This window comes from Erythrolamprus reginae, unplaced genomic scaffold (assembly GCF_031021105.1).
Source record: "Erythrolamprus reginae isolate rEryReg1 unplaced genomic scaffold, rEryReg1.hap1 H_21, whole genome shotgun sequence".
In the NCBI taxonomy this organism is placed as follows: Eukaryota; Metazoa; Chordata; class Lepidosauria; order Squamata; family Dipsadidae; genus Erythrolamprus; species Erythrolamprus reginae.
Window position 1 is genome coordinate 158174 of NW_027248475.1, and position 13008 is coordinate 171181.

At 48.9% G+C, this 13008-nt stretch overlaps 1 protein-coding gene across 2 annotated transcripts in view; it reads right to left on the reverse strand.

The window, feature by feature from the left end:
- The window catches only part of LOC139155474 (complement factor H-related protein 1-like), a 33174-nt gene extending 20459 nt beyond the window's left edge, over positions 1–12715 (reverse strand). The window contains exon 1 of one of the 2 annotated variants that reach the window (XM_070730610.1): positions 12583–12715. In XM_070730610.1, the coding sequence (XP_070586711.1) occupies positions 12583–12646 (64 nt within the window). In that variant the 5' untranslated portion in view covers positions 12647–12715. The remainder of the gene's footprint in view (positions 1–12582) is intronic. The other variant, XM_070730613.1, reaches the window with a different exon arrangement.
- Between the last annotated feature and the right edge of the window lie 293 nt (positions 12716–13008).

Here is a 13008-nt window from a genome sequence, read left to right on the forward strand (position 1 = left end):
TTGTTCATGGAATCCATGAACCAAGTCAGGAGCTTGAACAGAGATCACATCCTTCCACATGAAATCTTCTGGCCCATTCACCTTCCACTCGATGAGGTACTGGAACCAGCCCTTCAGCCACTGTGAATCATGAATGCTGGCGACCTCAAATTTGGGCAGTTCATCTCATATACTGGGCAATGGCTGTGGTTGATGAAGAAGATGGAGCAGACAGGCAGGATTGTCAGGAACAAGAAGAGAAGAGTGGAACACGGGATAGACATGGAGAGGGGCAAGGTCAGGCAATAAGTCACAGGAACATGACTGCTTCCACTGGAAATGGCCTCAGATAGTGATGGCTGAGCTTGCAGACTGGTCAGTCAGTGGGGAGATGCTTGGTAGAGAGCCATACTCGATCCCCTATCACCAATGGTGGTGTGGCTCTTCAAGAGTGATCCATGACCTTTTTGTAATCCACCTTGGCCTTGTTCATGTATGGTTTCATGTACCAATTGGTTTCATATACTAATTGGTGAATGGCCTGCAGCTTGAATGAGAAGTCCTCTGCTGCAGGAAATGGGGAATCAAGGAGTGTGAGCTGGAAGAAGTGGGGGTGGTAGCCCAAATTGTCTAAGAAAGGAGTGCTTTGGATGGAAGTGTGTTGGGAGTTGACCACTGCGAGATACTCTGCCCAATTATCCTGTTGTTGATTGACAAAACAATGCAGGTACTGCTCATGGATGCCAATCACCTTCTCCATGCCTCCGTCAGTTTCAGTTTGATGTGCTGATGATAAACAGACTTGGATCTCTAGAGCTGACATCAGACTTTTCCAGAATTGGGTGGTGAATTGGGCCCCTCTGTCTGACATGACCCTATCTTGCAGCCCATGTAACTAGAAGACATGCTGAATAAATATGTGGGCAATGGAGCGAGCTGATGGTAATCCTCGAAAGGGGATGAAATGCACCATCTTCATCAGCATGTTTACCACCATGAACACAGTCATGAAACTGGTGGACAGAGGCAAGTCCATTAGAAAGTCCATGGAGATGGACTCCCAGGGTCTCTCTGGCCTCACCAAAGGCTGCACCAGACTAGGAGGTGCTCCCATGACTGAATTGGCCTGACGACACCAGATACAGGAGGTCATATAGGATTGGATGTCATGACGGAGTCAGGGTCACCAAAAAGTCCGGAAAACCAAGTGAAGTATCTTAAACAGACTGAAATGTCCTGACACAGAGTTAATATGGCATTGGGTAAAAGTCAGACCTCAGAGCAGTCCTGCTGGGACATACAATTTGTCTCAGAAGTGGAGAAGGTCTTCTGAGAAGGTCCAAGGAGACTCAGGCCCTATGTTCCACTTCCGTTGCTCTACAAAATCATCCTCTGCTTCTCCTCCCGAATATGTCTTCGTAGATCAACAGGGTTGTGGACAGCCATAAACAACTTGATGGGCAGGATAATCTGAGACAGCAGTGGGTCCTCGACATGGATGTATTCAGGTTTGCGGGATAGGGCATTTGCCAGGTGGTTACACCCACTCAGGATGTAGGTGACTTTAGAGGGTAGGTGACTTTAGAGGGGCTGGAGAGGGGCGGCATACAAATCTAAATAAATAAATAAATAAATAAATAAATAAATAAATAAATAAATAAATAAATAAATAAATAAATAAATAAATAAATAAATAAATAAATAAATAAATAAATAAATAAATAAATAAATAAATAAATAAACAAACAAACAAACAAACAAACAAACAAACAAACAAACAAACAAATAAATAAATAAATAAATAAATAAATAAATAAATAAATAAATAAATAAATAAAGTTGAATTGGGCAAAGAAGAAGGACCACCAGATCTGGTGCTGGTTAAGTTTCCTTGGACTTTATAGGAATTCCAGGTTCTTGCGGTCTGTCCAAACTTCTACTTGATGTCAATACTCCTCAAGGGGATGCCTCCAGGTCTTGAACGTGGTCTTAATGGCAAATAACTCTTTCTCCCAAATTGTGTAATTGCGTTCGGATGGATTTAACTTGCTGGAATAATAAGTGCATGGGAAAAGAGGACTGCCATCCTCATGAGCCTGGAGAACATGGCTCTGACGGCAATGTCTGACACATCCACATCTACTACAAATGAATGATGGGGTTCTGGGTCTTTGTGGATTGGCTCCTTCATGAAGGCCTCCTTTAAAAGGCCAGGAATGCCTCCTGCTTGAGATGGGACTCAAATGGGACTTTCAGAGTTCTTGGAAGAAGCCAATTATCTAGGCCCTCAACAGTCAGGATTCAGGCCTGGCTACAGCACGGAAACTGCTTTGGTCGCGCTGATGGATGATCTCTGGTGGGCCTGGTACAGGGGCTTGTCCTCTGTCCTGGTGCTTCTTGACCTCTCAGCAGCTTCGATACCATCGATACCATCGACCGTGGTATCCTTCTGTGCCGGCGAAGGGGTTGGGAGTGGGAGGCACTGTTCTTCAGTGGTTCTCATCCTACCTTTGTGGTCAGTTGCAGTCGGTGTTAGTGGGGGGTCAGAGGTTGACCTCTAGGTCTCTCTCTTGTGGGGTGCCTCAGGGATCGGTCCCCACCCACTATTTAATAACTACATGAAACCGCTGGGTGAGATCATCCAACGGCATAGGGTGAGGTATCATCAGTATACTGATGATACCCAGTTGTACATCTCCACCCTATGTCCAGTCAGCGAAGCAGTGGAAGTGGTGTCCCGGTGCCTGGAGGCTGTTGGGGTCTGGATGAGTGTAAACAAGCTCAAACTCAACCCTGACAAGACGGAGTGGCTGTGGGTTTTGCCTCCCAAGGACACTTCCATCTGTCTGTCCATTACCCTGGGGGGGGGGAATTATTGTCCCCCTCGGAGAGGGTCCGCAACTTGTGCTTCCTCCTCAATCCACAGCTAAAATTGGAACATCATCTTTCGGCTGTGATGAGGAGGGCGTTTGCACAGGTTCACATGGTGCACCAGTTGCGGCACTATTTGGACAGGGAGTCATTGCTCACAGTCGCTCATGCCCTCGTCATCTCGAGGTTCGACTACTGCAATGCTCTCTACATTTGAAAAGTGTTTGTAAATCCCAGCGGCCGATAAAGTCCCACAGAGTTGACCTTCTCTGGGTCCTGTCGACTAAACAATGTCGTCTGGCAGGCCCCAGGGGAAGAGATAGAATTCTATTGGCAAGTATGATTGGACACACAGTATATTTCCGGTTCCAGTTTGAGCAGTGAAATGTATTAATCCAGGGTGAGAAATGCCCTGAAGTCTGCCTGCTGCTGCTGCATCTTGAGGGCTTGAGGGCTGGAGATGAGATATTCCCACCCGCTGTAGAAGTGCTGAGAAAGATTGCGGCATGGAGAGACAATCAGCTGGGACGCGGAAGATGGCGTCCATGCCTGGCGCGAAATTTGAATATCGGAGGGAGGAAAGGAGCCGAGAGAGTGTGGAGGTACTAACGAACTGAGCCTCTCGCCCCGGCCCCAGTGAGTGAGAGTGACCGGTGCTGAGGCGGAGGCGACAGAGAGGGCATCCACCCTGTTGTAGAGGCACCAAGAAAGACCACGGCATCGAGAGGTGACCAGCTGAGACGGGGAGGATGGCGGCAGTGCCTGGCACGAAATACAAACATTGGAGGGAGAAAAGGAGGAAAGAAGTTGAGACAGCGTGGAGTGTGGAGCGTGGAGGTTATTGCTGAACTGAGCCTCCCGCCTGGCCCTTGGTGAGTGAGAATGACCAGCGGCGGGATGGTGGAAGCCAGGGGGTAATGGAGGCGACGAAGAGAAGTGGAGACCAACACCAACACCGAAATGGGAGCGACCTGTTGCCAGTGGCGGAGGACAACTGCAAGCGGGGGACATCCAGAGACAACCCCCCCGCCCCCCCACATGGCACCAGTGGGTGAGAGTTGCTGGTGCCGAGGGGAGGTTAGAAGGGGATTGAAAGATCGAAGAGACAGATGGAGTTGGTGGATATTGGAACAACAATGACTAAAATGATTAGAGGGGGTGAGGATTGTAATTGGTTGCTCGGGAACACTGTGGCCAACCAGACTGGTGATATTGCTAATGCTATCTTTGCAAATTTTTATCACCATTTGTCGTCTCCCCCCCCATCCCCCCTCCTCCTGATTGCTATGCACTATTATTGAAGACCTGCGCCCTTAGTGGATTGATTGTAGAAGACAGCAGCTTTTTAAAGACCTTTTAAGACTTTAAGACCTCATAGAAGACCTATAGAGGACATCATACCTGGATTGATCGATTGCCTGATGATTAATTAATAACTAAGATCTAATTTTATATTATCAATTATTAATTTATGAACTTTTTCTACTCTCTATTTTATACTTATTTATTGTGATATATTTTATTAATGTTTTAACTATTATTAATTTAATTCATTTTTAATATTATTGGGTTTTTTTTTCTTAATTAATGGATGATTGGCGTAGATATAACACTGTGCATGGAGTGAATGATTGGTATGAGTGTGATGGTTGGGGTGGGTGGGAGTATGGTATGAATGAGATAATTGGAAACAGTATGAATGACGGATTTAGCCCACCTGATGCCGGAGAGGCAGGAGGAGGGGGGGTGCTGATCTCTGGGGTGACAGAGGGTCAGAATATCCCGGTGTTGCTGGGGAGAGGCAGATATGGCGGGGGCCACAGAGTTAACCGTTCCAGGGGAACGAGGGATCGTTGCTTAATAATGATCCCTTGTTCTGGCTCTGTGAGCTCAACCTTGGGTACTGGTGATGAGTGTAATTCTGGCCCTGGGCTCAGGTTGCTGCTGCTTAATGCCAGGTCGGTGGTAAATAAAGCTCTCCTCATCCGGGATTTAATCCTTGATGAGGAGGCAAACCTGGCATGTATTACTGAAACCTGGCTGGGCCCAGATGGAGGAGTTCCTCTCTCTGAAATTTGCCCAGCTGGGTTTCAGATATGGCATCAACCTCGACCCCAGGGAAGGGGGGGAGGAGTGGCTATTATAGCCAGGGAGAGCCTTTGCCTACGTGGACTCATTGCTCCAGAGATTGCGGGTTGCGAGTATCTCTTGATGAAGTTGGACTTAGGGGTTCAGGTGGGCTTGTTTCTCATATACCTGCCTCCCAGCTGCGTGTCAAAAGCCCTGCCTGTGCTGCTCAAGGAGGTAGCCGGGTTGGCGGTGGAGTTCCCCGGACTTATTGTCTTGGGGGACTTCAACCTGCCGTCACTCGGTGAAGACTCTGGACTGGCACAGGAGTTCATGGCCACCATGACAGCCATGGACCTGACTCAAGTAATGCAGGGTCCGACTCATGAGGGAGGACATGCACCCGACATGGTATTCCTCTCTGAGCAATTGAGCAATGGTCTGAGACTAAAGGGCTTAGAAGTATTGCCTTTGTCATGGTCAGACCATTTTCTACTACGGCTCGACTTCCTGGCTCCAATCCTTCCCCGCAGGGAGGCGGAACCAATTAAGATGTTCCGCCCCAGACGCCTGATGGACCGAGAGGGCTTTCAGACGGCGCTTGGGGTTATTCCAGATACACTCATCCACAGTTCGGCAGAGTCTCTTGCGGAAGCCTGGAACAAGGCTGCAGCAGAGGGTCTTGATCGGATTGCGCCTTTGTGACCTCTCCATGGCGCTAGACCCCATAGAGCTCCATGGTTCAACGAGGAGCTCCGGGAGTTGAAACACCAGAAGGGACGTCTAGAGAAGCGATGGAGGAAGAGTAAGTCTGAATCTGATCGAACACTTGTAAGAGCTTTTATTAAGACTTACAAAGTGGCGCTCAAGGCGGCAAGATCCGCGTATCATGCCGCCTTGATTGCATCAGCAGAATCCCGCCCGGCTGCTCTGTTTAGGGTGACCCGCTCCCTTCTTAACAAGGGGGGAGTTGGGGAGCCCTTACAGAGTAGTGCTGAGGATTTTAACACGTTTTTCGCTGATAAAATCGCTCAGATCCAGGCGGACCTCGACTCCAATTGGAAAACAGAGTCGACTGACAACGAGTCAGTCGAGGTGACTGGGGCCCGTACTTGTCCACCTGTCTGGGAAGAGTTTGATCCGGTGACACCTGATGAAGTGGACAAGGCCATTGGAGCTGTGAGTTCTGCCACCTGTTTAATGGATCCGTGGCCCTCCTGGCTGGTTTCGGCCAGCAGGGAGGTGACACGGAGCTGGGTCCAGGAGATTGTCAACACTTCCTTGGGGAGGGGATCCTTTCCATCATCCTATAAAGAGGCGCTTGTGCTCCCCCTCCTCAAGAAGCCTTCCCTGGACCCAGCCATACTCAATAACTACCGTCCAATCTCCAACCTTCCCTTTATGGGGAAGGTTGTTGAGAAGGTGGTGGCATTCCAGCTCCAACGGTCCTTGGAAGAAGCTGATTATCTAGGTCCCCAGCAGTCGGGTTTCAGGCCCGGTTACAGCACGGAAACTGCTTTGGTCACGTTGATGGATGATCTCTGGCGGGCCCAGGACAGGGGTTTATCCTCTGTCCTGGTGCTTCTTGACCTCTCAGCGGCTTTCGATACCATTGGCCATGGTATCCTTCTGCACTGGCTGGAGTGGTTGGGGTGGGAGGCATTGTTCTCCAGTGGTCCTCCTCCTACCATTCCTGGTCAGTCACAGTCGGTGTTAGTAGGGGGCCAGAGGTCGACCCCAAGGTCTCTCCCTTGTAGGGTGCCTCAGGGGTCGGTCCTCTCCCCCCTGCTATTTAATATCTACATGAAACCGCTGGGTGAGATCATTCAAGGGCATGGAGTGAGGTATCATCAGTACGCTGATGATACCCAGCTTTACATCTCCACCCCATATCCAGTCAACGAAGCAGTGGAAGTGATGTGCCGGTGCCTGGAGGCTGTTGGGGCCTGGATGGGTTTCAACAGACTCAAGCCAGATAAGACGGAGTGGCTGTGGGTTTTGCCTCCCAAGGACAATTCCTCTGTTCTTCCATTACCCTTGGGGGGTGGAAATTATTGACCCCCTTGGAGAGGGTCCGCAACTTGGGCGTCCTCCTCGATCCACAGCTCACATTAGAGAACCATCTTTCAGCTGTGGCGAGGGGGGCGTTTGCCCAGGTTCGCCTGGTGCACCAGTTGCGGCCCTATTTGGACCGGGACTCACTGCTCACAGTCACTCATGCCCTCATCACCTTGAGGTTCGACTACTGTAACGCTCTCTACATGGGGCTACCTTTGAAAAGTTTTCGGAAACTTTATTATTTATTTATTTATTATTTGGATTTGTATGCCGCCCCTCTCCGAAGACTCGGGGCGGCTCACAACAAGTGAAAAACAATCCAATACAATCCAATTAATTAAAATATTATGAGTTTAAGAAAATCCCCTATACTAACATACACACATACAGGCATACCATATATAACTTCAACGTGCCCAGGGGAGATGTTTAGTTTCCCCATGCCTGACGGCAAAGGTGGGTTTTGAGGAGTTTACGGAAGGCAGGAAGAGTAGGGGCAGTTCTGATCTCCGGGGGGAGTTGGTTCCAGAGGGCCGGTGCCGCCACAGAGAAGGCTCTCCCCCTGGGGCCCGCCAACCGGCATTGTTTAGTTGACGGGACCCGGAGGAGGCCCACTCTGTGGGACCGAATCGGTCGCTGGGATTCGTGCGGCAGAAGGCGGTCTCGGAGATATTCTGGTCCAGTGCCATGAAGGGCTTTAAAGGTCATAACCAACACTTTGAATTGTGACCGGAAACTGATCGGCAGCCAATGCAGACTGCGGAGTGATGGTGAAACATGGGCATACCTGGGTAAGCCCATGACTGCTCTCGCAGCTGCATTCTGCACGATCTGAAGTTTCCGAACACTTTTCAAAGGTAGCCCCATGTAGAGAGCATTACAGTAGTCGAACCTCGAGGTGATGAGGGCATGAGTGACTGTGAGTAATGAGTCCCGGTCCAGATAGGGCCGCAACTGGTGCACCAGGCGAACCTGGGCAAACGCCCCCCTCGCCACGGCTGAAAGGTGGTTCCCTAATGTGAGCTGTGGATCGAGGAGGACGCCCAAGTTGCGGACCCTCTCTGAGGGGGTCAATGATTCCCCCCCCAGGGTAATGGACGGACAGATGGGATTGTCCTTGGGAGGCAAAACCCACAGCCACTCCGTCTTATCCGGGTTGAGCTTGAGTCTGTTGACACCCATCCAGGCCCCAACAGCCTCCAGGCACCGGCACATCACTTCCACCGCTTCGTTGACTGGGCATGGGGTGGAGATGTAAAGCTGGGTATCATCGGCATATTGATGATACCTCACCCCATGTCCTTGGATGATCTCACCCAGCGGTTTCATGTAGATGTTAAATAGCAAGGGGGAGAGGACCGACCCCTGAGGCACCCCACAAGGGAGAGACCTCGGAGTCGACCTCTGACCCCCCACTAACACCGACTGCGACCGGCCAGAGAGGTAGGAGGAGAACCACTGAAGCACAGTGCCTCCCACCCCCAATCCCTCCAACCGGTGCAGAAGGATACCATGGTCGATGGTATCGAAAGCCGCTGAGAGATCGAGGAGTACCAGGACAGAGGATAAACCCCTGTCCCGGGCCCGCCAGAGATCATCCATCAACGCGACCAAAGCGGTTTCCGTGCTGTAACCGGGCCTGAAGCCCGACTGCTGGGGACCTAGATAATCGGCTTCTTCCAAGGACCGCTGGAGCTGGAGTGCCACCACCTTCTCGACAACCTTCCCCATGAAGGGAAGGTTGGAGACTGGACGGTAGTTGTTGAGTACTGCTGGGTCCAGGGAAGGCTTCTTGAGGAGGGGGCGCACAAGCGCTTCTTTATAGAGTGATGGAAAAACTCCCCTCCCCAAGGAAGCGTTGGTAATCTCCTGGGCCCAGCTCCGTGTCACCTCCCTGCTGGCCGAGACCAACCAGGAGGGACACGGATCCAGTAAACAGGTGGCGGAACTCACAGCTCCAATGGCCTTGTCCACTTCATCAGGTGTCACCAGATCAAACTCTTCCCAGACAGGTGGACAAGTACGTGCCCCAGTCACCTCGACTGACTCGTTGTCAGTCGACTCTGTTTTACAATTGGAGTCGAGGTCGGCCCGGATCTGAGCGACTTTATCAGCGAAAAACGTGTTAAACTCCTCGGCACTACTCTGCAAGGGCTCCCCAACTCCCCCCTGGTTAAGAAGGGAGCGGGTCACCCTAAACAGAGCGGCCGGGCGGGATTCCGCTGATGCAATCAAGGCGGCATGGTACGCGCATCTTGCCGCCTTGAGCGCCACTTTGTAAGTCTTAATAAAAGCTCTTACAAGTGTTCGATCAGATTCAGACCTACTCTTCCTCCATCGCTTCTCTAGACGTCTCTTTTGGCGTTTCAACTCCCGGAGCTCCTCGTTGAACCATGGGGCTCTACGGGGTCTAGCGCCACGGAGAGGTCGCAAAGGCGCAATCCGGTCGAGAGCCTCCGCAGCAGCCGTATTCCAGGCCTCCGCAAGAGACTCCACCGAACTGTGGATGAGTGCCTCTGGAATAACCCCAAGCGCCGTCTGGAAACCCTCTGGATCCATTAGGCGTCTGGGGCGGAACATCTTCATTGGTTCCGCCTCCCTGCGGGGAAGGATTGGAGCCAGGAAGTCAAGCCTTAGTAGAAAATGGTCTGACCATGACAAAGGCACTGCTTCTAAGCCCCTTAGTCTCAGACCATTGCTCAATTGCTCGGAAAGGAATACCATGTCAGGTGCGTGCCCCCCCTCATGAGTCGGACTCCGTACTACTTGAGTCAGGTCCATGGCTGTCATGGTGGCCATGAACTCCTGTGCCAACCCCGAGGTTTCGCCGAGTGACGGCAGGTTGAAGTCCCCCAAGACAATAAGTCTGGGGAACTCCACCGCCAACCCGGCTACCTCCTCGAGTAGCACAGGCAGGGCTTTTGACACGCAGCTGGGAGGCAGGTACGTGAGAAATAAGCCCACCTGAACCCCTAAGTCCAACCTCATAAAGAGTGACTCGCAACCCGCAATTTCCGGAGCAATGAGTCCACGTAGGCAAAGGCTCTCCCTGGCTATAATAGCCACTCCTCCCCCCCTTCCCTGGGGTCGAGGTTGATGCCATATCTGAAACCCAGCTGGGCAAATTTCAGAGAGAGGAACACCTCCCTCTGGGCCCAGCCAGGTTTCAGTGATACATGCCAGGTCGGCCTCCTCATCCAGGATCAAATCCCGGATGAGGAGAGCTTTATTTACCACCGACCTGGCATTAAGCAGCAGCAACCTGAGTCCAGGGCCAGAGTTACACTTCAGATCGTGCAGAATGCAGCTGCGAGAGCAGTCATGGGCTTACCTAGGTATGCCCATGTTTCACCAACACTCCGCAGTCTGCATTGGTTGCCGATCAATTTCCGGTCACAATTCAAAGTGTTGGTTATGACCTTTAAAGCCCTTCATGGCACTGGACCAGAATATCTCCGAGACCACCTGCTGCCACACGAATCCCAGTGACCGATTAGGTCCCACAGAGTGGGCCTTCTCCGGGTCCCATTAACTAAACAATGTCGGTTGGCGGGCCCCATGGGAAGAGCCTTCTCTGTGGCGGCCCCGACCCTCTGGAACCAACTCCCCCCGGAGATTAGAACTGCCCCTACTCTCCTTGCCTTTCGTAAACTCCTTAAGACCCACCTTTGTCATCAGGCATGGGGGAACTGAGACATCTCCCCCGGGCATATACAATTTATGAATGGTATGTCTGTATGTATGTTTGTTTAGAAAATGGGGTTTTTAAAATATTTTTAAACTGTAATTTAGATTTGTTGTAAATTGTTTCACTTTGTTGTGAGCCGCCCTGAGTCTGCGGAGAGGGGCGGCATACAAATCTAAATAATTAATAAATAAATAAATAAATAATAAATTGTTCTGCTGTGAATTGCTCTATAGTGCTGTTTTGAGGGTAGGAATTGAAGCAGTTTGTGTCCAGGATGTGAGAGGTCAGTAAATATTTTCACAACCCACTTTTTGACTTGTGCAGTATACAGGACCTCAATAGAAGAAAGGATGGTAGTAATTGTTTTTTCTGCAGTTCTAATTATCCTCTGAAGTCTGTGTCTGTCTTGTTGGATTGCAGAACCAAACCAGACAGTTATAGAGGGGTAGATAACAGACTCAATAATTCCTCTGTAGAAGTGTATCAGTAGCTTCCTGGGCAGTTTGAGCTTTCTGAATTGGTGCAGAAAGAACATTCTTTGTTGTGCTTTTTTGATTATGTTAAGTGTCCATTTTAGATCTTACGATATAGTTGACCATAGGAATTTGAAGGTCTCTACTCTTTATACTGTATTGTCTAGTATTGTAAGAGGTGAAAGTACAGATGGATTTCTCCTAAAGTCTACCATTTTTTTTACAGTTTTGAATATATTCAGTTCCAGATTGTTCCGGTCAGAATCAGGAAGAAAATAATTATAGAATAATTGCCTCTAACCCGTCAGCTAGTGAATTTAGCTATTGAATTTGAAAAAGTCTGAAATTGGATAGCATTCACAACTTCTCATGGCATTGAGTTACCAATTAATTTTACAATTATTGGGGAAAGAATACCATCTATACTAGTGATGATGAAGCTGTGGCACAGGTTGCATGCGTAGCCATATCTGCTGGCACACGAGCCATTGCCCTAGCTCAGCTCCAACGTGCATCTGTGTGCTGGCCAGCTGATTTTTTGTTTGCACAAAGGCCCTGGGAGGGTGTTTTTGGCTTACAGAGAGACTTTGGAGGGATGGGGGAGGGCGTTTTTACCCTCTTTCAGCTCCAGGGAAGCCTTGGGAGCCTGGAGAGGGGGAAACATGAGCCTACTGGGTCCACCAGAAGTTGGGAAACAGGCCATTTCCAGCCTCTAGGGGGCAGGGAAAACTGTTTTCGCCCTCCCCAGGCATTGAATTATGGGTGTGAACACTCGCACATGGGCGATAGCATGCGCCCATGCTCTTTCTGAGGAAAAAAAGGTTCTCCATCACTGATTGTTGATTAAGATCAGTTTTATTTCTTCCTTTTCCTTCATGAATGACTTTTGCAATCATCCAAAACAGTGATAAATATATGATTGGCTCAAAGTAAGAATATAGTCTTAGAAAATATAGTCTGAACTTTAAAATATTGTGAAGTCAATATTACCTTCATTGTCTTCATGTAAAGGATACAACCATTTTCAATTTAGACATCCGCTAATTTCTTTGTATTTATCCTGATATATACGATACCCAACTAAAATACATCTCTACAACTTCAATCACTCTGACTTATGAAACGTCATCTTAGTCATGGTAATTACTTGGTTATGATCATATCAATTTCTTTATTAACTGAAACAAAGATCCTCAGAATTGTTGTGAATTTATAATACTGGTGTGAAGTATTTTGTTATTTACAAATCAACTGCTGAAAAGTCTTGTATTTGAAAACAGGATTGGAATTATAAATCCATGATATTTTTAAAGAATCTGGTATTACAAATGTCTAGAAAGCCTCAAGAGAAAAATGAAACTGTTTGTCTTTTCTAAAAGAACTAGTTCCTTTAATGAATGCAATCAGGCACTAGTTCCCCCTTGATTTCTCTTTGTTTTAACTTACCTTTTTGAGAAGAGAAGTCTGGCCAGAGAAGAAAAACAGCAGTCGGGAGCAGCCAGGCCTTCATAGCTCTGCAGGTAATCTCCCAGCCACTAAAATTCAGTTCAGTAGTTTAGCTATTTCAGCTGATTTCTCTGAGATACTATCATCCCCGCCTCCTTTTTGCTTTGCTTTTTGTTACGGAACATGAAAAAGAAGTATTACTGGAATAAAAATATGACCTTGCTAGCTAAATGAGGACTAAATGAGAACTTTGTGAACTTTGTATTGCAATGAATAACAAACAAATCAAGCATGAACTTTCAACTTTTCATGCTGTGCTTCTATCTCTTCAAAAGAGGGAAAAAACCCACTTATGCCGCTGGCGACTTACCCGCCGGCGCGGGTTGTGGCGTGGCCGGGGAAGGAGGCCACCATGTTGTGGGCAGA